The following is a 25,183-nucleotide window of genomic DNA, read 5'->3' on the forward strand; positions in this document are numbered from 1 at the left end:
TATTACTAAATGCTTTCTTAAATCCTTTTAAACCTGAGTATAAAATGAGCCCCTCCTAAAAAATATTTTTTTTTACTTAGTTGAAATTAGAGAGATAAAAAATGGGTTTTTCTTTGAACATTGACAGATAAACTGGAATAATAGCAGAGCCAGGACCAGAGGGTGACGAGCAAGACATCTAGGGCGCAGAATTTAATAGGCACTTTCCGGGCATGTCTAAGTGTGGGTTGATGAGTGAGTGCCTCATTAAATTTTGTGCCCTGGATGCCTCTCTTGTTTCACTCTATTCTTGGCCTTGGATACATTCACAGCAATTCCACATTTGAAAACAGCTTGATCTTGATTGGGGGGAAACAGGTGGAAGTTGTCACAGCGGTACTGACTGCTGAAAAGTGTTAAATGCTCAAACGCTTCCAGTCTCTATGCTTCATGGATTCATTTCTGAAGCAGGCATGAAAAGTATTAAGGGATTATTGTTCTGAAGGCTGCTGAGTTAATGGTCTGAAGAATTATTTGAGAATTAATCTGTAATTCATAACTTCTTCAAGTTATGGGAGTTTAAAACCTGGAATTTTAGATTTCTGTTCATGATTGCTTGCTGATTTTATTCCAAATAGAGCTATAAATCCTAGGGAAGTAACCCATATGAGTGTTTCATTAATACTACATTTTTAGAAGTATAATGCTACTCTAGAGGTCAAGACAGAGGAAAAAAAGGAAGGAATTACAGGATACAAGTTACCTTTCTATTCTTTTCTAGACCTGCCCTCTGAGTTTCCTGGGGTAACCCAGATTAAGGAACTCATTTATAGCATTTGGTAATTTGAAAGTATCTAAAAAGTAACCCAGATAGCAGATTCTGCTATACCTTAAAGGATTTTAATGAAGCTTATAAAGTGTACAATAAGTTGGAATAAATATCCATGAGAAACAAAACCTTTATAAAATAACATATTCTTGTTCAGTAAGTATGAAGATACAGTCAAGGAACACCTGAAACTGTGTTGTATTCTAATAAAGCTATATAAAAGCTTTGTACATTATCTCTGCTGATAATTAACTGGGGTCCAGGGTCGATCAGTCCACTTTTTTCACTTTAGGTAAATTTGATTTTTGTTTTGAGTAAATAGAGTTATTTAGAATTACTTTAAATGTCCTAAAATTAAATATAAGTAAAATAACCAGACCTGCATTTTATGAATATATAATTCTGGCATTATATTGGTAGGAGAGAAGATGAATAGTTACAGTAATCCTTCTGAGAGACACAGGCTTCCATGGATGTGGCAAAAAGTATGGCGAGGAAGGGGTATTTCCAAAAAAGAATTTTCAGAGAGAACTCAAGCTGAATGAAAATAAAAGAGGGCATAAAACTTTTACTGTTTCAAGAGTAGTTGGAATGACAGTGGCATTGTAATGAAATAGGTCAAATCTTAGAGAAATTTTATTGGTATAGAGATGTCATGCTTTAGTATGGGGGAAGAAGGAGTCAAAGATAAGTTGTTGTTTTTTTACCTAACTAAGTAGATATTGTTATTATTAATTAAGTAGAAAGAGTTATGTGTTCAGTTGTTTATTAAGTGCCTATTATAAGTATCTGAAAAGTGAAATTTAAAGGGATATTGTAATTATATTTCGAGGTAAATTAAATCTTCACCTGATCCAGGTGGGTTGCTGGTGCCAGTGGTTGGATAGAGCAAAAAGGAAAGTTTGTAAAGGACTAAGAACACTTTTTTTTTTTTTTTTTTAATGAATAGACTTTATTCTATTGGAGCAGTTTTAGGTTTAGAGAAAAATTGAGCAGAAAGGACAGAGAGTTCCCATATACTTTTATACACACACACATACACACACACACACACACACACACACACACAAAGTTTTCCCTATTTTTCAAATTTCTATTTTTTTTTAATATTTTAATTGATTTCAGAGAGGAAAGGAAGAGTGAGAGATAGAAACATTAATGATGAGAGTGAGTCCCTGATTGGCTGCCTCCTGCATGGCCCCCACTGGGGATCAAGCCCACAACCTGGGCATGTGCCCTGACCAGGAATTGAACCATGACCTCCTGATTCATAGGTCGAGGTTCAAGTCACTGAGCCACACCAGCTTGGCCCAAATTTCTTTTTAAAAAATTGCAGTACAATTAACATAATATTAGTTTCAGGTGTACAACCTAATGGTAGTTTCCCCTGTTATTCACATCTTGCTTTAGTGTGGTACCTTTATTACAATTGAGGAATGAATATTGACACATTATTAACTAAAGCCCATTGTTTACATTAGCATTCACTCTGTATTTTAAAGTTCTATGGGTTTTGACAAATGCATAATGTTACATGTATAACAGCCATTTCAGTACCATACAGAATAGTTTCACTGCCCTAAAAATACCCTGTGCTCCACATATTTATTCCTACTCTATTCCTGCCCCCTCACCCATGAACCCTTAGCAACTATTCTTCCTTTTACTGGTAAATTTTGGCTTTTCCAGAATGTCATAGTTGGAATTATTCAGTATGTATCTTTTTCTGCCTTATTTCTCTCACTTAACAATTTACATTTAAAGCTCCACTATTTCTTTTCATGGCTTGATACCTGACCTTTTTTTAATGTTTTTATTGATTTCAGAGAAGAAGGAAGAGGGAGAGAGATAGAAACATCGCTGATGAGAGAGAATCATTGATTGGCTGCCTCCTGCATGCCCCCCACTGGGGATCGAGCCCACAACCCAAGCATGTGCCCTGACGAAGAATTGAACTGTGACCTCCTGGTTCATAGGTCGATGCCCAACCACTGAGTCACACCGGCTGGGCCCTGATTTATTTATTTTTTAATCGCTGAATAATATTCCATTTTCTGGGTTTGCCACCACCGTTTATTTATCCACTAGAGGCCCGGTGCACGAAATTCGTGCACGCGGTGGGGGGGGTGGTGTCCCTCAGCCCAGCCTGCACCCTCTCCAATCTGGGACCCCGGTGGGATCGGGCCTAAACGGGCAGTCGGACATCCCTCTCACAATCCAGGACTGCTGGCTCCCAACTGCTCGCCTGCCTGCCTTCCTGATTGCCCCTAACCGCTTCTGCCTGCCAGCCTGATCACCCCCTAACCACTCCCCTGCCAGCCTGATTGATCCCTAACTGCTCCCCTGCCAGCCTGTTTGCCCCTAACTGCCCTCCCCTGCAGGCCTGGTCACCCCTAACTGCCCTCCCCTGCAGCCCTGGTCCCCCCCAACTGCTCTCCCCTGAAGGCCTGGGTCCCTCCCAACTGCCTTTCCCTGCAGGCCTGGTTGCCCCCAACTTCCCTCCTCTGCCAGCCGGGTCACCCCTAACTGCCCTTCCCTGCATGCCTGGTCGCCCCAACTTCCCTCCTCTGCCGGCTTGGTCACCCCTAACTGTCCTCTCTTGGAGACCTGGTCCCTCCCAACTACCCTCCCCTGCTGGCCATCTTGTGGTGGCCATCTTGTGTCCACCTGGGGGCAGGATCTTTGACCACATGGGGGCAGCCATCTTGTGTGTTGGAGTGATGGTCAATCTGCATATTACTCTTTTATTATATAGGATAGAGGCCTGGTGCACGGGTGGGGGCCAGCTGGTTTGCCCTGAAGGGTGTCCCGGATCAGGGTGGGGGTTCCCTTGGGGCGTGGGGCAGCCTGGGCCAGGGGCCTGTGGTGGTTTGCAGGCTGGCCACGCCCCCTGGCGACCCAAGTGGAGGCCCTGGGATCTGGGGTTTATTTATCTTCTACAATTGAAACTTTGTAGCCTGGAGCGGAGCCAAGCCTTCTGCTTGCTCCGTGGCGGCAGCCATTTCTATTGGGGTTTATGTATCTTCTATAATTGAAACTTTGTAGCCTTAAGCGGAGGCCTTGGCCAGCCAGAGCTGCAGAAGCTTGGCTTCCTCCATCGCCGCGGGCAACCCTAGCCACCTGCTCTTTCCAGCTCTGTGGCTGCCGCCATTTCTGTTCGGTTTTATGTATCTTCTATCATTGAAACTTCGTAGCCTTGAGTGGAGGCCTAGGCCGGCAAGGGCAGGCAGAAAGCTTGGCTTCCTCCATTGCCGGGGAAACCCATGCCTCCCTCCTGCTCTCTGTGGCGGTAGCCATCTTGGTTGGGTTTATTTGCATATTCGCTCCTGATTGGCTGGTGGGTGTGGCTTGATGGTGTAGCAGAGTGATGGTTAATTTGCATATTACTCTTTTATTAGATAGGATAATAATAATAATAAAAAAACACTTTCTTGATGATAGAAGGTCAACATTTTGTCAAATATACACTGAGTGGCCAGATTATTATGACCACCCCATCAGTACTTCATTGGGCCACCTTTTGCCTTCAATACTGCGGTGATCTTTCTTGGCATTGACTCCACGAGATGTTGAAAGGTGATGCGAGGAATCTGACACCATGCCTGATGATACCATGCACTGTCCAGTTCTTTGAGATTTGATGGTTGTGGAACCAGCTGCCTGATGGCTCTTTTAACTTTGTCCCACAAATGCTCAATTGGATTGAGATCTGGTGATTGTGGGGGCCACCTAAGCAAGGTAAAGTCTCCCTCATGTTCTTGAAACCACTCCTGCACATTACGAGCACCGTGGCATGGCTCATTGTCTTGTTGGAAGAAGCCATCTCCATTGGGATACACCATGGTCAGCAAACTCATTAGTCAACAGAGCGGCAAACCGCGGCCCATGAGCCGCAGTTTGCCAGCCACTGGGATACACCATCAACATGATAGGATGAACTTGATCAGCAATGATTCTTAGGTATGTTGTGCTATTCAGACGTTGTTCCACACGAATTGAAGGGCCCAAATCTTGCCAGGAAAACATGCCCTAAACCATAACACTGCCCCCACCAGCTTGAAGGGTTGTACTCATGCATGTGGGGTGCATGCTTTCATGCTGTTTCCGTGAAATTCTCACTCTGCCACCTGCATGATGCAACTGGAAACGTGATTCATCGGACCACATGACTTTTTTCCAATGCTCGACTGTCCAATCCTCGTGTTCCTGTGCGAATTGGAGATGTTTTATCTTGGTAACTGCAGACAGCAAAGGTGTTCGAATAGGCCTTCGGCTTCCTTATCCCATACGATGCAGTATACTGCTAATGTACCTACAAACGTCAGGTGGTCATAATAATATGGCCACTCAGTGTATATTTATTGATTTCAGAGAGGAAAGGGGAAAGAGAGAGGGAGAGAGAAACATCAATAATGAGAGAGAACCATTGATTAGCTGCCTCCTGCACGTCCCCCACTGGGATCTGAGCCCGCAACCCAGGCCTATGCCCTGACCGGGAATCAAACTGTGACCTCCAGGTTCATAGGTCAACACTCAACCACTGAGCCGCACCAGCTGGGCAACCACTCCTTTTGTTTTATATTTGTGAAATGTGATTGTGTTTGGAAAGTTCTAATTACAGACAGTCCTCGGGTTACATCGGACTCGACATAGTAGTTTCATGGTTGCGTCACCATCTCCCATTTATTTATAAAAAAAAAAGTTCCGTCATTTCAACATATGTACCTATGTGCTTTATGTTTTTTATTATTTATTTACCACAAGTAAAGGTCAGGAATTGTTATCTTTTAAATTTTTTTACTGTTTCACTTCATTACTGCTGTGTATGTGCTCCATGTGCGTGACGTAGGTGCTTATGTAGGTGGGTTCCGACTTACAGTGAAAATCGCATTACGTCACGTGCCGTAGGAATGAATCTCCATTGTAACCTGATGACCTACTGTGTACCTTCTTTCATTTATGAGGCATTACATAATCCTCACTTAGGGAGATGTGATGTTAACATTCTCATGTTATACATTTTTGAGTTTAAGTTCCAGTCAAAAAAAAACAAGTGACCATGCCGAAACCGGTTTGGCTCAGTGGATAGAGCGTCGGCCTGCGGACTGAAAGGTCCCAGGTTCAATTCCGGTCAAGGGCATGTACCTTGGTTGCGGGCACGTCCCCAGTAGGGGGTGTGCAAGAGGCAGCTGATCGATGTTTCTCTCTCATCGATGTTTCTAACTCTCTATTCCTCTCCCTTCCTCTCTGTAAAAAAAAATCAATAAAATATATTAAAAAAAAAAAAAGTGACCATGTTAGGAGAATACAACTAAATGCTGATCTGAAAGTGTTACTTTATTTCCTAAAATATTAGATACCTATATATCTGCCTTTCAAATGGGAAGTTTGTCTTGATTTTTAAGTTTATCAATAAACAATTTTATTTATTCTGTATTAGTTTCAGGTGTGCAGTATAGTGGTTAGACAGTCATATACTTTACAAAGTGGTACCCCCAGTATTTTAAGTACCCACCTGTCCCCATACATAGTTATGATAATATTGACTGTATTCCCTATGCTGTAATTTATATCCCTCTGATTATTCTATAACTACAATTTGTACTTCTTTATCCCTTCACCTTTTTCATCCAGACCTCCAAACTCTTTCCTCTGGCAACCATCAGTCTGTTCTCTGTTATCTATGAGTCTATTTCTATTTTATTTTGTTCTTTAGATTCCACATACAAGTGAAATCATATGGTATTTGTCTTTCTCTGTTTGATTTAACTTCACTTAGCATAATACCCTCTAGGTCCTTTTATGCTGTTACCATAGGTAAGATTTCATTATTTTTTATGGCCAAATACTATATACCACAACTTTTTTCCCCCATTTGTTTGCTGATGGATACTCGGATTGCTTCCATATTTTGGCTATCCTATCTAATAAAATGGTAATACGCAAATTAACCATCACTCCATCACAAAGATGGTGGCACCCAGTCCTCTGAGCCCCGCCGGAGTCCCCCAGTCCCGGGCAGCGGGGGGGCGGCCGCTGAGAGCGGGCAGCTTGAGCGGCCTGGCGGAATGCTTGCTTCATTGCCGCGGCAACGAGGCAAGCGTTCCACCCCGGCTGCGGAGGGCCTCTGGGCAGCGGGCATGGAGTGGCTGGGGTAGGGGGAACACTTGCATTGTCACCCCAACGACGAGGCAAGCGTTCCGCGCCTGGCCATGGATGGGCCTCTGGGCCGTGGAGAGCCTCTGGGCAGCAGGCACGGAGCGGCCAGGCCCTGCAGAGAGCTACTGGTGCACGGATTTGTGCACAGGGCTACTAGTTGGAAATAAGCTGCAATGAACATGGGGGTGCATATATTCTTTTAAATTAGTTTTAATGGTCAGCAAATGGACTTCAGGAGGTCTTTTAACTCCCTAAAATACTGTAAATACTGCTATGTGTCTTTGCAAACATGCATCTTTCTGGCAAAAAGGACATATAGTCTCTCTAACCCATAAAAGGTTAAGAACCTTTTAGAACATTTTTTCTAAGTTGTCTATATTTGGCTACCACTAGGTGGCATTGCTCATACAACCAACACACTACTATATTTGCAGGTTCTATTCTGGATGAAGATGAAACCCTTCAAAAACTCATACTAGAGGGATATTCTATTTATCTCTATTTATGCCTATGTAATACCAGTTAATGCATGTGAGTGAAAGTAATTTTCTTAATAGTTTTCCATATGCATAAATTACTTTAACAGCAGTCAGCCTTTCTTTTCATTTTGACATGTTTACTTGTAGGACATACTCTCAAGGCATGCCCAGTTTCAAATATAATGCCATAATTCCATCTTTTTCTTTAATATTTAAGAATGTGCAGGATATTGAAGGTGATCTTGTTATGGGACTAAAATCTTTCATTCCTGTCATGGGAGGTAAATAGGGTATATTCAGAGTTAAACAACTGTGTTTGAATGCCTAGCCAAATTATTTCTAACTAGAGGCCCAGTGCATAAATTCGTGCACGGGGTGGGGGGTGACCACGGGAAGTTGGCGAGCCAGGGAAGGGACTGTGGGAGATTGGCCGCCGGCCCCGAGGAGGGCTCTGGCCCTCGGCCCCCATGGGAAAGGGGCCGCATCCGCCACCACTCATCTCCGGTTCCCCATCCCAGCCTGGGCCCACCACCATGTAGTTCCCTGCCTCCGCCCCCCCTTCCCTTGCCACCACCGCAGCAGGCGGGCGGCCCCCAGGGAAGGGATAAGATGGGAGCAAGACAAACCCTTGTGTTGAGGGCTGACTTTCAATAGATCGCAGCAAGGGAGCTGCTATACTATGTACAAAACCCCAACCCAGAAGCAAGGGCTGATGGGGGCCAGCTGGCCGGGGGGAGGGGCCATGGGAGGTTGGCTGTGAAAGCGCACTGACCACCAGGGGGCAGCTCCTGCATTGAGTGTCTGCCCCCTGGTGGTCAGTGTGCGTCATAGCGACTGGTCGACTGGTCATTCCAGTCGTTTAGTGCTAACGGTCGCATAGACATTTATATATATAAATGGTGATATTTGGCGAATTTATTAATTTTTAAACCTCATTTTATTCAATTTTAAATGGAATAATAATACCTATTAAAAGATGTTTTGAGGATTAAATGAAATAACAGATGTATGCACTTTTCAGCTCAGTGGCTAGTGTATGTAAGATACTCAATAAATTGTAGTTGCTATTATTATATTATCATTATTTTTACTCTGATTTTGTTTTTAAAAAGCAACCATTTTTAATTTACATGCTTTAGCTGTTATTCTTAAGAAATTATAAGTGCCCTGACCAGTGTGGCTCAGCTGGTTGAGCGTTATCCTGTGCACCAAGAGGTCGCTGGTGCGATTCCCCATCAAGGCAAATGCCTGGGTTTTTGGCTCAATCCCTGGTATGGATCCTGCAGGAGGCAGCCTCTCAATTTTTCTCTCTTTCTCATTGATTTTTCACTCTCTCCTTGCTTCCTCTATAAAAAAATCAATAAAAACATTTTAAAAATAAAGAAATTATAAGCAACATTTCCCACAGTTCATTTTAATGTAGCAGTATGCCATAGCATAGTTGAAAATCACTGATCATTTTCATTTCCAGTGATGATAGACTAGGCAATTTGGATCAACTCTCTTGTGAAAGTATCGTAAAAAGGTTGGTAAAATTTAAAAATATCTGTTTAAAGACATTATAGAGATGAGAAAAGAGCAAATAATGACAAGGTTAATATCTTGTTAAAGAGAAAACCCAGAAAAGTGAGACTGGCCAAAGATATATCCTGGTAAACCCGCAGGCTTTGGATGAGAACCCTAAGGCACCACACATTAAATATAAGGGTGCACTATATATAAATCAGTCCTATGAGGACAGGAGCTGGGGCTTAAGTCTTAAATCTGGAGGAAAATAAAAACATCCTACCTTTGTCCCACCCTGTATATTGTATAGAGTATCCTCTTTTAAAAATCTGTATTTTTTTTATTGATTTCAGAGAGAAAGGAAGAGAGAGAGACATAGAAACATCTATGATGAGAGAGAATCATTGATCAACTGCCTCCTGCATGCCCCTCACTGGGGATCAAGCCCGCAGCCTAGACATGTGTCCTGACTAGCAGTTGGACCCTGACTTCCTGGTTCATAGGTTGGTGCTCAACCATCAAGTCAGCCAGGAGGGCTAACATCCTCTTTTGAATTTTCCCAGCAAATAAAACTATATCTACTCCTGGTGTAATAAACAGTATTTTAATATGCCCTTTGCTTTCAATTTACGTTAATTTGGATAAACAAGTACAAGGAATGGTTTAAAATGTGATTTGTATTTTTTATTTAATGTATAGCAACATGCTTATGATTTCCAGTGTATCTGTAAAGTGTGTTATATTTTGATATAAGGAAGGACTCCTTATTAAATAACAAATTAGAATACTTGGCATAGGAGACAGGTTGAAAGGGCAGCTGACTCTCAAGGGAGAGGTGCCTGTGTAAATCACTGACACACTGAGGCTGTCTTCTTTGGGCCTGCTGGAAGAATAGGTATTGCTTAGGAGCTAGGCTGGACGGAGGAGCCGGGGGAGCAGTGCAGGAGGGAGGTTCTCTGCTCTGTTCGGGTCTCTGCTCTGCTCTTAGGGGCTAGGGAGGCCCTGCCCTTCCGGACTGGTTTTGGATGTTCGGGTCTGGGCTAGGCTCTTCAGGGCCAAGCTCCCAGCTTCATGACTGGGTTCGGCTGTTCATTCCGGGCTGGGCTCTTTGCGCCAGGCTTCTCCCTCCGGGACTGGGTTCTTCTGTTCGGACTGGGATTGGTTCTTCGGGGGCTAGACTCCATCCTTCGGGACTGGGTTTGCTGCTGGGGTGGGGGTGGTTTGGGGAGATGTAAAATTAAATAACAAATTAGAAATGAAGTAGCATTTGTAAACTGCTTTTCATCTTTTGAATTTATTTTTTATGCAGTCATCTTTTTGTTTCTTTGATGTCTATTTCATGAGCAAATCTTATCTAGCCAGTAGACCAAGTTACTGATTTCATTCATTTACTTATATGTTTTATAAGTTGATCAGATGCAAAAGAAGGCTTCTGTGGTTGACAGATTTTTTAAGATTGTACCTTCTAAGCACTCTTCTTGGATATAATTTCTAGAAATCTATTAAGAATTTTATTTTAGTCTTAGCAACTATGGTAGTAGGTTTTCTCTCAGAAGATTCAGAACACAAGTGATCTAGGAATGCTTATTTACTAGAGGAACTTATGCTCAGAGTAAAAACAATAAGTTAATGAAGGAAAATGGCTACTGTTTTCCTCAATGCATCTCTCTGTTTGAATGAGTCAAAATTTCCACCTTAATAATGGTCTGACCCAGAGCTAGAAAGCCCAGGGGCAGCACATTTTCTGTTAAGGACCAGATAATAAATATCTTAGGCTTTGCAGGCCATGCAGTCTCTCTCACAACTCCTCAGATCTGTCAATGTAATGAGAAAGCATCCAAAAACCGTGTGTAATGGAATGTGACCATTTTCAGGTCAACCTATAGTCACAAAAACGGAGGCAGACTGGGCTTGATCTGCAAGCTGTAGTTTGCGAATCCTCTTTCCTTTGTGGGACCACAGTAGTACACCAGAAGAAGCATGTTGAGCTTGGGAGTCAGTGAACTAGCCACTTTCCGAGGACTTACTAGTATACATGGCACGTGCATTAGATCTGCTCATTACTCTTCTCTGAGTAATAATGTTAGACTTAACATGATGTTTTAGAAGAGACTATAGTTTTAGAAAAGACTACTGCAGGTACTTGCATGGTATAGAAAACCATCAAGGGAAAGAAACACTTTACATGAAAAGTAAATTGGAAGAATTTTTCCAAATGAGCTGCCTGATAGCAAGATTTAGTTATAATTTTATGGGGTTTTTTTCTTTATTTTTATTGTTGACACTTTTACAGTTGTCCCCATTTTGCCCATCTCTACTCAGACACCCCCCCCCCCCCAGATATGTGTTTTAACCATTATTATGTGCATTTATTACATACTGGTTTTTATAACATTGCAATCCTTTTGAGAAATAATTTATGAATTAAGTTTAGATTGTTATAAATAGTTGGGAGAAGTAATGGGATTATTTCAGCATTCACCTTAGAATTATTTTTAGTACTAGAAAAACATGACTCATAATTCTGTAAACAACCAGGTTAACAAAAAAGACAGGAACTTTAGTACTTGATAATGGGAAATGTATCTCAGACATTCTCCCTATAGGCGTGTATATTATTCATCAAATTACAAGACAAGCGGACAATTAAAGAGCCATTTGTAAGCTCTATGTGTGATTGATGATTTATAAAGTTTCTTCCATCCTATCTAATAAAGAGGGAATATGCCAATTGACCATCACTCCATCACAAAGATGGCTGCACCCACAGCTAAAGCCAAGTTCCCATAAGGAGCCTTAACGAGCAATCAGCAGGAACCTGAGGCTACGCCCTCCCCTGCCCCCATAGGGCTTGACAGGGGACCTCAGGCCGCATTCCCCACCTGGCAGGGCTTGACAGGGGACCTCAGGATGCACACCCCGCCCTGGTGTCAGGCTGGGGGACCTCAGGCCATGCCCCCTGCCTGGCGGGGCTTGACAGCAGACCTCAAGGTGCGCTTCCCATCCTGGTGCTGGGCTAGGTGACCTCAGGCTGCTCCCCCCGCCCCAGCGCCAGGCTGGGGGACCTCAGGCTGCGCCCCCCCCACCAGGTGGGGCTTGACAGGGCACTTCAGGCCACACCCCCACCCTGGCACCAGTCCGGGGGACCTCAGACTGCACCCCCTGCTCAGTGGGTCTTAACGGGGGACCTCAGGCCGCGCCCTCCACCCCAGCATCAGGCCAGGGGATTTGAGGCTGCACCCCCCTTCCTGGCTGGGCTTGACAGGGGACCTCAGGCCGTGACCCCCACCCAGTGGGGCTTGACAGAGGACCTCAAGGTGCACCCCCAGTGCTGGGTTGGGGGAACTCAAGCCGAGCCCTTCACCCCAGCACCAGGCTGGGGAACCTCAGACCGCACCCCCCACCCGGCGGGGCTTGACGGGGAACCTCAGGCTGTGCCCCCCGCCCCAGCACCGGGCCAGGGGACCTGAGGCTGCACCCCCCACCTGGCAGGGCTTGACAGGGGACCTCAGGCCATGCCCCTTGCCCATTGGGGCTTGATGGGGCACCTCAAGGTGCGCTTCCCATCCTGGTGCTGGGCTAGGGGACCTCAGGCTGCTCCCCCGCCCCAGCAACAGGCTGGGGGACTTCAGGCCGCGCCCCCCTCACCCCGGAACCAGGCCGGGGGACCTCAGGCCACACACCCCCACCCCAGCACCGGGCCAGGGGACCTGAGGCTGCGCCCTCTGCCTGACGGGGCTTGACAGGGGACCTCAGGCCGTGCTCCCCACCCAGCGGGGCTTGACAGGGGACCTCAAGGTGCACCCCCAGTGCTGGGTCAGGGGAACTCAGGCCGCACCCCCTGCCCAGCGGGGCTTGATGAGGGACCTGAGGCTGCACCCCCTTGCCAGTGGGGCTTGACAGGGGACCTGAGGCTGTGCCCCCCTCCCAGTGCTGGGCCAGGGTACCTGAGCCTGCATCCCGCTGCCTGGTGGGGCTTGACGGGGGACCTCAGGCCATGCCCCCCACCCAGCAGGGCTTGATAGGGGATCTCAGGCCATGTCCCCCACCTGGCGGGGCTTGACGGGGGACCTCAAGGCACGCCCCACGCCTTGGTCTGGGCTGGGGGACCTCAGGCCACGCCCCCCTGTCCTGACATTGGGCCAGGGGACCTGAGGCTACATCCCCTGCCCGGTGGGGCTTGACAAGGGTGGGACTGGCCAGATCTGGATCTAGCCCAATGGGGGCGGGGGCCAGTCAGGTCTGGGTCTCACGCGATTTTGAGGCGCATGTGGGTGGGCAGGGACTTGATTCTGGGTCCTGTGGTGCACCCCAGACTCTAACAGGAGGAAGGTTTTCATATACATTTTACTAATTTTCTTTCATCTCTGACACTTCTATTATAGAGAAAGGGCAAATAGCAATATTAAATTATTTCCTCTAACTAATCCCCTTTTAATGTGCACGAATTCCGTGCACCAGGCCACTAGTTTAATAATAACAAAGAGAATGAATTCCACAAGCATTGACAAGTCCCAAATAATGTGATGTATGAACAGTTTTTGACACCAGGTGGAGCAGTTTCCTGAAGAAAGGCTTAACAAAGCCTATATTTCTTTCAAAAAGGCCAGCTCCCAGACAAAGAACTCTAAGAACAAAAAGTGTCAACAATCATTTTATAATTTTAAAAGGCACCCAAATATTAAGCTATAGATAGAAGGTTGAATATATTTTACAGGTAACTTTTGTCTTTGACTTCTACTTGAACCATTTGGGAATCGAAAGGGAGATATTTCAAAGTATAGAGTTGTCCTATCTTCATGCATTTGGGGTATAGCAGAGTATTAGGACTATTTAATTACATTGTAGAATAGATCCATTTTTCTTAGCAGCTGTAACATGAAGGCATTATTTGAATGATACAGGTCATTTGTTCAATATGACCCTTTTATTTATTTATTTATTTTTAAATATATTTTATTGGTTTATTACAGAGAGGAAGGGAGAGGGATAGAGAGTTAGAAACATCGATGAGAGAGAAACATCCATCAGCTGCCTCCTGCACACCCACTACTGGGGATGTGCCCGCAACCAAGGTACATGCCCTTGACTGGAATCGAACCTGGGACCCTTCAGTCCGCAGGCCGATGCTCTATCCACTGAGCCAAACCGGTCAGGGCTCAATATGACCCTTTTAATAGAAAACATTTTTGGCTCTTTGTTATAAAATAAATACAAAGAAAGTTGTGAGATATTTTCCCTTGTGTAAGACTCAGAGGCAGTTTCTGCTTAAGTTTAGGATTATTTCATTACTAAACTATGTGGTAAAAATTGTACATTTAAAAAATCTGACATCTTGATTGCTATCGAATATTTATAGAGCACCCTGTTTCTTTACTCTATAGTATGGATATAATACTTTATACACTACTAGAGGCCCAGTGCATGAAATTCGTGCTCTTGCGGGGGTGGGGTGGGAGGGTGTCTCTCAGCCCAGCCTGCACCCTCTCACAGTCCGGGATCCGTCAGTCAGACATCCTTTGCGCTGCTGCGGAGGCAGGAGAGGCTCCTGCCACCACCACTGCGCTTGCCAGCCATGAGCCCAGCTTCTGGCTGAGTGTTGCTTTCCCTATGGGAGTGCACTGACCACCAGGGGGCAGCTCCTGTGTTAAGCGTCTGCCCCATGGTGGTCAGTGCACATCATGAGAACCAGTCATTTTGCTGTTCGGTCAATTTGCATATTAGCCTTTATTATATTATCCTATATAATAAAAGGCTAATATGCTAAGTGTCTGACCATTTGTTCAACCATTCGACCAGTCACTATGATTCACACTGACCACAGGGGGCAGACACTCAGACCGGTAGGTTAGCTTACTGCTGGGGTCCAGCTGATCAGGACTGGGTGAGATGGGCTGGACACACCCTGGGGCCCTCCCTCGGCCCCTCCTCGACCTCGATTATGCACCGGTGGGGTCCCTCGGCCTGGTCTGTGCCCTCTTGCAATCCAGGACCCCTCAGGGGATGTCGGAGAGCCAGTTTCGGCCGATCCCCGCAGGCCAGGCCGAGGGACCCCACCGGTGCATGAATCCGTGCACCAGGCCTCTAGTAGAGGATTATAAAGCTGTTTTTTTCTTATGTATAGACATTTACTATACTTTTCGACTCATGGCTATTGACTGCCTAAATTGTTATTTGGAAAATACATATCTATAAATTGAAATGAAAGTGTAGTAGTTTAAGTAAGAAATATTGTAGTTGTTTAATGCCACTAGGTGATGTAAACTTTTTTTTTTTTTAATTGTTAGCCAACCTCTTTACCTCTTTTTCTGCTTGACTTCTGATTGTTGCTTTATTGTTCAACTGTCTGTGCCTCTGTAGGACACAAAAGGGAAGAGATTGCCAAAAGTAAGGTTCTGGTATGACTTGATATTGCTCTGTAGAGGTATAATGACTCTGTCTGTAAGCAGGCAGTGACTCAGGGCTCTTCCTGGAAGGCCAACAGGCCCTTCTTAGAAAAGGTTTGTTTGCCCTTTTTTGATGAGTGCATGATCTGCTCTTCACCCTGTCTTTTCCCAAGGAATGACTCATGTATTAACTCTTATGAGCATCACCACATCAAAGAAGAAACCAAGGTCTCCAGGACGTGGGGCTGGGTTTTCACCAAACAAAGGGGGTATGCACAGACTGGATAACTTCCTGCCCTTAAGTCACTATTTATTAATGTGTGCTTAAATCAAAGCTAAAAAGATACAGTTTAGCTAAAACCTGTTTTGTTGGGTATATATTTTAAACAACATATAGCCTTTTTAAAAACTCTGATGTAAGTATGTAGTCCATTTCTCCTGAACACTTAAATCAACTTTATGATCAAAAGTTGCTTAGGTTGCCCTGGCTGGTTTGGCTCAGTGGATAGAGCGTCAGTCTGTGGACTGAATGGTACTAGGTTCGATTCCTGTCAAGGGCACATGCCTGGGTTGCGGGCTTGATCCCCAGTAGAGGGTGTGCAGGAGGCAGCTGATCAGTGATTCTCTCTTATCATTGATGTTTCTATCTCTCCCTCTTCCTTCCTCTCTGAATTGCCGCCCCCCTCCAAAAAAATGGCTTATGTTTAGAAAAGAAAAGTGAAACATCTTTATTTATGGATTGATTCATATAATAAAAATGACTTCAAAGACAGGTCCTTATAACTTAGAGCATGAATGATTTTTGTTTTGATTAGCAATTTGATATTTATCATAATACTTTTACTATGTAATATCATGGATTCTTGCCCTGTTATCTGGGTTGTGCAGGCATTATAATCACAATTATTATTATTAGACTTCTGATCAAATGAGGAATGTGAGAAGAAGTCAGATTACATATAGTAAGTTACTAACAGCTTCAGAAAACGAAAACCCACATTAGCTAATGCCCAGATTACTGCTTTGACATACTGTACTGCATTTTATAGAGAGGGACTACAGGCTTAATTTGTAAATTTGAAACTTTTTTTCACAACAAGAATATAAACACTAGTTGAACTTCTTAGAGCCCATTTGGAGTCAATAGTTTATTCTCTAGCCTTCTAGAATTTGCTGTACATCATAACTTTAGGTAAGTTTTCTGACTATAATGAGAAAAGCAAAAATTAAGAGAATTCGAGTAGAATTCCTGTTTGTAAAAGCATTTCTAAAGTAGGACTTAAAGAAAACAAAGGTTTTGCAAGTCATGCACATAACCATTTGTCATCTTTCATTTATCACCAAGATATTCCTAATGAATCACATTCCAGACTAACCACTGACTCCTTTTGTTCCTTCAGTGAAGGAGTGTGGCAAACAAATGTTTTCCCAGTGAATCAGCACAGGATTCTTGATGTTATTACCTCTGCCCTAAACTTTCCAGACAAAACTAATTGGAAATTTTGCCTTTGGGATCTCACTTGACTTCTCTGTATGGATGATGGATTAGGTTATAAATTGACATTACAGATGTTATGCAAACAACTTCAGTTTTTAGGAATGTTTTATCAGTTCTGAGAGCTGCCTAGGGTAGAAGAATGTCTGTCTGTCTGTCTGTCTGCCTACCTGCTCATCTTCCTTACAAAAACTCACACATACACATGCTATACTCTTAATGTGATATTATATTCTTCATCTTGATTGATAATGAGGTTTGAGTAAATTAGGCTCCTAATGAACTGATATGACCATTTTAAGTTTTTAATGTTAAGAAATGTCTCTGGAAGAAAGGGCCCTACAGTAAAGTTCAAAAGACAGAAAACACTTATTTTTTTGTGAAGCAGCAATGCACATACTAATTTGTCATTTTACTGAATATAATTCTTTTCAAGTTAAAATACTTTTTTTCACCAATACCTATATCTGCTCTTATTAGAAATCTTATCCCTGGTCTAACTATGGATTTGCTCTCACCCAGACATAGTCTTGCCTGGCCAAGCACTACATCTTTTATCCTGGACAGGCAGAATTATTCCATTATGAAAACTTTGGAAAATATAATGTAATACAGCTCATGAGACTGGATACATAAGGCTTTGAACTGAAATAAAACCAGATGTTCGATATGTCACAAATAACTGAAACAATCTTGTTGAGTTGACTTCATTTAGAATGACTATACTGAATTACTCCCCACTCCCAATATGGGCCCTAAAACCTGTCACTCTGATGAGAGTATAATATCTCATCACAATCATAAAGTTCAACCTCCTTATCACTACTAGTAAAGGAAACCTCCATTGACAGTAATTAGGAACTCTCAGGAGCTCTGTGCAATCAGTGAATGTTACTTGTGACCTTGTTGCTAGCTAGGGAATTTATAGAGTTTCCTGTGCTGGGGAATAACAGTCTGGGCTGTATATAGCTGTTTGACTTCCTTTTATTACCACCACAAAGATGAAAGGACATAGTCCTTAAATGAAAAAATTAATCTTTGAGGACCTCTATTTTCATTTTTCCTTAAGTACTCCTTGTATTGATGTTTACCTTGCCACATGACACATTCTTTTAAATGAGCTGAGACTCATTTTACACCCCAGCATATGGTCTATTCTTGCTGAAAAGAATATGTATTTGGCTATTGCTGAGTGGAGTGTTTTATATTGTTCAAGTCTTTCATATTCATACTGGTTGTCAGTTTACTTGTTCTATCAACTAAAAAGAGAAGGATGTTGAAATTCCCAATTATAATTGTAGGATTGTTTATTTCTCCTTTCAGTTTTGTCAGTTTTTGCTTAATATATTTTGATAGTCTGTTAAAGGGTACCTCCACATTTGGAATTGTTTTGTTTTCCTGAGAATTAGCCTTTTATCATTATGAAATGTCTTTATTCATCTCTAGGAATTCCCTATCCTGAAGTCTACTTTAACTGATATTAATGTAGTCACTCTGTCTTTTTTGTGATTATTTTAAAGAAGTTTATCTTTTTCATTTATTTAGTGTACTTTTGGGTCTAGGTGTTTAACATTACTTATATACAGCTTGTACTGGGGTCTTGATTTTTAATCCAGTCTAACACACTGCTTTTTATTTGTGCGTTTGGTACATTTATAGTTAATGTAGTTATCAGTATGGATGGGTTTAAGTCTACCCTCAGAATGTTTCTCCCACCTATTTTTTATTCTTCTTTTCCTACCTTCTTTGGATTGAGCATTTTTAAAGTATATATAATGTAACCACCTTGCAATAGTATACTTTTATCTGTCCCATACTTTATGCTCTTGTCATATATTTTACTTTTACACATGTCATCTTTTTTGCTCTAAACAACTAGTTATTTTTAAAGAGATTTTAAAATGAGGAAGGGTCTTCTATATTTTCAGTGCTCTTCACTCCTTTTTGTACATTAAAGTTTCCATCTGGTATCACTTTTCTTCTGAGAATTTCTTTTAACATATATTATACTACAGATCTACTGGAACAAATTCTTTTGCTTTTTTTTTTGTCTGAAAATGTTTTTATTTCATCTTTGTTTTTGAAATATATTTTCCATGGATTCTAAATTGACAGGTGTTTTTTTCCTTTAAATATTTTAGAGAAATTTTCCCATTGTATTTTGGTTTGAATTATGTCTGTAAGTCTTATCTATATTTTCCTATAGTGTGTTATTTTTATCCCCTCTGATTGCTTTAAGATTTTCTTGTTATTACTGAGTTCTAGCAATTTAATATGATATGATCATGATTTTCAGCAATTTGATATGTTTTATTTTCTTTCTCTTGATCCTGACTAATTGGTTGAGTTATTTTAGATCAGTGAGCTGATGAATTGAAGTTTTTCATCAAATCTTGAAAACAGTTGACTATTTCTTCAAGTTGTTTTTTTGTGTGCATATAACTCTCCCACACAAACACACACCTTTTCCTCTCTAGGATTTCAGTCACATGTATGTTAGACTGTTTGGTGTTATTTAATAGTTTATAGAGGTTAATTTCTTTCATAGCCTTCATTCTCTGTTTGAATACTTTCTATTTCACTGTCTTCAAGTTCTTTATATTTTCTTCTGCAGTTGATGCTCTGTCTAATGAATTTTTCTATTCGGATATTATACTTTTAGCTCTAGAAGTTCCATTTTGTTCTTTTTTGTATACTAGAAGCCCGATGCACAAAATTTGTGCAAGGGGCTCAGCACTCACAGCCGGGGCCCTCGCAGCCCCAGCTGCCTCCACCCTCGCAGCCCCTGCTTCATCCGGAAGGTCGTCTGATGGGCGTTCTGCTGTTCGGTCTAATTAGTATATTACCTCTTTATTATATAGGATTCAATTGCCTTCCTCATCTTAGCAAGACCACCATGCTGTGCATGGGCTCCTTCTCTTTGGACTGTAGATTTTACTGTCAAGGTGTGTCTACAAATCAAGAGCCAGAGTCATCATAGCTTATCCTCATTTGTATCCCTTCTCTCAGCAGTCAGAAGTCCTGTGGTGCAGTGTCTAAAAAGAAGTGTTCCATATATTTTTGTCCAGTTTTCTAGTTGTTTGCTGTAGGAATGAAAGTCTGTACCAGTTACTTCATAATCTGAGGTGGAAAACCCTCAGCCACAGCCCAGGATCTATAGCCAATACATACGAATACCTGCATGCTCCCATAAAAACTGTAACATTGTGTTATTTTTATGATGGTTCTGTCCAGGTAGTCTTTTCTTCTTACACTATAGCTGTTTGTTTGTTCCAATGTTTCTCCTAGTATGGTTAAAATGTGATTCTTTCATATTTGATACATAGTAATAGGACTTGTAGGTTTTAGAAAATACACTTAAAAGGTAGTTTGAATATGTATTACTTTTTAAATGCTTCTAATAAAAAAGATTTTTTCTTTTTTAGTTTTCGTTTTTTTCATGTAACTAATATTTCAGTCAAGTCAGTTATATTTAGGAACTAAAATGTCAGGTATAGGCTAAATGGACTCTTGAGAATGAACAAAAGACAAGAAGCTAATTTATTTGTGTTCATTTTGTCTGGGAACCACCACATCTGCCTCTAAGGCTGAGTAATCATGACTTACTAGTGTGGTTATGGAAAGTATATATCAGTTTAGTTGTGTGAATGAACTGTCCTTTCTTTAGGGAAAAAAATTCTCATCAGATTGCTGAAAATTTCCCTTTTTAGACGCAGAAATCTCATTATTTTATCTCCTAGAAAAGTTTAATTTTTGTTCATTTCTAGCACTCAGAGGTAGACTGTTCCTGCAATCTACAGGGGACAGTTGTATAGAGATATCATGAACAAACTTGAATTTTTTCTGTTTTACTTATATAACATTTCTCTTTTGTGTTTTCAAACAATAAAGGTGAAAGTTACAATTTTTCCTTAAATTATATCTAATGCTTAGCTATAAGTGTACAGTGAGAATTTTTTTTTACTGATTATTCAGTGATTCTGAATTCCCCAAACTTTAAACTTGGTATGTTATTTTTTAGGCTTATAAAATAGTCTTTTTCTTCCCCATTTGTGAAATCTCTTATGCACATAGTATTCATAGGAGCAGTTGTAGATTTCATGGCTAATAACATGTGTTAAGACCTGAATACTCAAAAGCATTCTTTTAAAAAACATACTATAACTACTTTTAAAACTTAAATATTACTATTTATGGATTTCTAGGAATTAAAACTCAAGAAAAAGAGGAACCAACTAAAGAATTCTTCACATAGGTTCAGAAAAACATAATAACTAATTGATTCAGTGCTAAGAGTAGAACTTCATTTCTTAGATTTTATTTGAACAAAAATACCCATTTCGTTTAGGGAGAAATGTAGCTTAGATTTATGAATATCTTTTTTCACATTAACATGCAACAAAAATTTTTGTTTTATATAACCTTTTATCTTGATAGCAGTAGTTCTTTAGTATCTTATTTTTTCACTGGATCTTATGCAGTCTTTGAACCACAAATTCTTTCGTTATGAGATTTTAAAAGACACTTATATACAGAGACCCCTTATTGTATGTATACTTATATATACATACACGTGTATATGTATATATAATTCTGCAAATACAGTATTGTTCTTCATAACACCTAATGGCTGGTACTTTTTGAGGGTTTACTATATGCCCATCCCTGTTCTAGGATGAACACTTTATATGAATTGACTAATTTAAATTCTACATCCCCAGAATGTAGATCCTGAGGTATTTTATTATTCCCATTTTATAGATGAGGAAAGCAAGACTCAGAAGGTACATGGCAGAGGCCAGAGCCTAAACCAGAACATCTGGCTCTAAAGTTATTCTTATGCTTTAAAGTGAATACTTTTACCATGGGTGTTAGAGCAACATGTTAAGAATGTGCAACTATTAGGTTTTAATACTTCATGAGAACTTTGGAAATTAGCATTGGATTTTATTAACATATTTGATTATATTTGAAGTTTTTGGAGCTGAATAAAACCATAAAATGAGTCTAATTCTCTTGCCTTGCAGAAGAGTAAACTGAAGCCTAGGAAGTTAAGTGACTAGTCCGACATTGCTTATTTTCTAAGCCTTAATTTACTATTTTCCCAATGATTCCTAAACCTAGCCTATTAGAACATAACCTGTTTAAAACTCTAAAGGAACTTCATTATTAGCATACAGGTTCCCACTCCTACCTATTGTTTCGTTTTTGTTTGTTTGTGTGTTTTTTTAATTGATTTCAGAGAGGAAGGGAGAGGGAGAGAGAAATAGAATCATCAATGATGAGAGAAAATCATTGATTGGTTGCCTCCTGCACACCCTCTACTGGGGATCAAGCATACTAGCATGCCCTGACCAGGAATCGAGTCATGACCTCCTGGTCCATAGGTTGACATTCAACCACTGAACTATGCCAGCCAAACAGGAAGTTATATTTTTAACAAACTCCCTAGTTGATTCTTATGCAGAAACCTCACCTCGGCATACGTGTGTATTTGGGAACCCTTGTTTAAGGCTTTATTGCATTATTAACCCATTTCACTCTATATGATTAAAATGTAAGTGAGGTAGTTACTTCACCAACTGTTTATAAGGACATAAAGTGATATTCTCAAATTATGCCTGAAAGAATAACAGCACAGGAAGTTTTTATCAAAGGGAATGTAACCTACAAATGAAAATACGGATAAACAAAATCAGAACCAAGCCAGGAATGATATGGTTTCCAGGGGCTAGTGTTGGGGGAGGGAGATTGACTACAAAAGGGCACAAAGGAACTTTTTGCAATGATGGAAATGTTTTATATCTTGATTCGTTATTGTACAGCTGAATATATTTGTCAAAACTCATGTAATATAGACCCAGAAAAGTGACTTACTATATGTACATTATCAATAAATCTGATTTTTTTTTAAAGCAAGCCAGGAGGAACTTTTGGGAAGGAGTTTTTCAAATTACCATCTTGTATCATTAAATATTTAGTTAAATAGATTCTTGATCTTTTAAAGCTAAGGTTTTTCTATTAATATATAGCAATTAAAGTACTGTTAAAAGAGCATGTTTATTGATGATTCCCTTTTCATTAATATTTCTAACTAGTTTTCTCGTATTTGTTTTACAGGGTCCACATATAGCTTCAGTTACATTAGCTGCTTACGAATGCAATTCAGTTAATTTCCCTGAACCACCCTATCCTGATCAGATTATTTGTCCAGATGAAGAGGGTATTGAAGGATCCGTTTCTTTGTGGAGCATCATCTCAAAAGTTAGGATTGAGGCCTGCATGTGGGTAAGATACCTGTTCTTATATTTGTCTAAAGTTAACCTGCCTGTATAGTTTGTTGCACCTCTTTGAAATTAAATCCAAACATATACCAAGTCAGTAGATAACTAATTCATGAAGTCATCAGCTGCCTACTTCCAAGTAAAACAAATCCTTTAGAGCCTTTTCTATTCATTAATGACATTCAGAAAGAAGGCATGAAGCCATAGGTACCATGAAGCAATTGACGCCAAGTAGACGTAGACAATAGCAGGGTCAAGGAGTATGGATAATGCAACTATACTACTTTGTAAAATTTCACCCATGTTTATATATTTGATAAACACACATCAGGTGCTTATATATTAGTCTCAGATTGGTAAATGTTATGTCTGTCTCCTAAATTTAAATACTTGGTGTTTATTCTTAGAGGACTCATTTTATTCTCTGAATTGTTATAATACTGAAGTAGGGTGAAACATTTCTTCGTAAACCAAACGTTACTGTAGTGGAGGCATCAGACTCTATGGTTGTATATTGTGATCTTACTTTCAGCTGTACTGATGTTTTCTTTTTTATTATTTGCTTCAGTATATTTTGGGAAGTTTTTGGACTACATGTTCAGTGGCAAAATGTATTTTAACCCATACAAAACACTCTTTTTATGTGCTTAAATTCAAGTGTCTATCATTGAGGAATAGTTCATTTGCTCAAAACTTCCTATTAGTGCCCAAACCGATTTGGCTCAGTGGATAGAGCGTCGGCCTGTGGACTGAGGGGTCCCAGGTTCAATTCTGGTCAAGGGTGTGTACTCTGGTTGCGGGCACATCCCCAGTAGGGGGTGTGCAGGAGGCAGCTGATCGATGTGTCTCTCTCATCGATGATTCTAACTCTCTATCCCTCTCCCTCCCTCTCTGTAAAAAGTCAATAAAGAATATTTAAAAACAACAAACTTCTTGTTACTATTTCAATTATTTTTAATTCATCATTTGCATTTATTAAGTTATATATTACCTATAACTTTTCCCTAACAGTTTCTTATCAAATAAAAATTGTGGAACAGATCACTTAAAAATCTTAACTAAAGAGTAATATGAATACTATGCCCACAGAAGAGGCAGAGTTTTCAAAGACATTTATGTGGTAGGAATTATGTTGTATTTTTAAAGAATTATAAGGGAAATGCCATACATTGAACTTGCTGAATATGAAAGACAGGAAAAATTGTCATGTTTCCTGTTACTTTTTCATAAACACTGGAAACAGATTCATTGTACTAGTTGCCTGTGTTTTTTAAATTTGACCACAGTAGTCTTTTGATGAAACATTTTTATTAAAATAACAGGAGATACTTGGAACATGCTAGAAAGGGGCTATATATATAGACTTTAGTTTTCTACTTTTCTTTTGTTCTTTCAAAAATGATTTATGTAGCTGGATTGACACCAATGCCAATAAAGAAAAGCTTCCATCCCAACTGACGGTGGTAACTGTCTCCTACAAACTCCCACAGTGCACATTGTCTGAAGTGCTCATTTGGCCTGGCTTTTCATTCATGCCTTAAATTAGTCAATTTGGTTCGTACAGTGGCTTATTTCCCCAAATAAAATTTTTAAGCTCCTAAAAAATACAGACTGTACATTACATTTATTACCCCTACAGCACTCAGCATTAGACTTTGCACATATACAAGAATGTGAATAGAGAGGAAAAGATGGCTGCCGACGGGAAGGCAGACTGCAAGATAGTGTGTGACTGAGAAAACAAAGGGAGAGTGTGTGGTCGCATGGGGAGTGTTTGTTGGTGAGTTGAGGGAAAGCTATACTCCAGGAGAGTGTGGGGGACTGCTAGATGGGGCTCCCCTGACCAGGCAGCCCCCACTGCAGCTGGGTTCCCTCCCGGAGCAACCAGCTTGGACGCGGAGACCACACCATCTTGAAGGGGAAAGTGGATGTTATCGGATGCCTGAAAAGCCCGGGGAATCTACAAATACGGCACCCACCGCACAGCTGCAAACCCGAGAACACCGGTCCCCAATTGGCACAAGCACGCAGATTCAGAGGAGCTCTACACTCCACCAAGGAAAGGT

General features: G+C 41.1%; 1 protein-coding gene across 1 annotated transcript in view; it reads left to right on the forward strand.

Moving 5' to 3' along the window:
- Positions 1-25,183, forward strand: part of VMP1 (vacuole membrane protein 1) — a 121,854-nt gene that overhangs the window by 20,916 nt on the left and 75,755 nt on the right. Inside the window, exon 7 of the mRNA XM_080680911.1 lies at positions 22,954-23,121. Within this exon, the coding sequence (XP_080537037.1) occupies positions 22,954-23,121 (168 nt within the window). The remainder of the gene's footprint in view (positions 1-22,953; positions 23,122-25,183) is intronic.

Source organism: Plecotus auritus (assembly GCF_963455305.1).
Source record: "Plecotus auritus genome assembly, chromosome: 7".
Taxonomy (NCBI): domain Eukaryota; kingdom Metazoa; phylum Chordata; class Mammalia; order Chiroptera; family Vespertilionidae; genus Plecotus; species Plecotus auritus.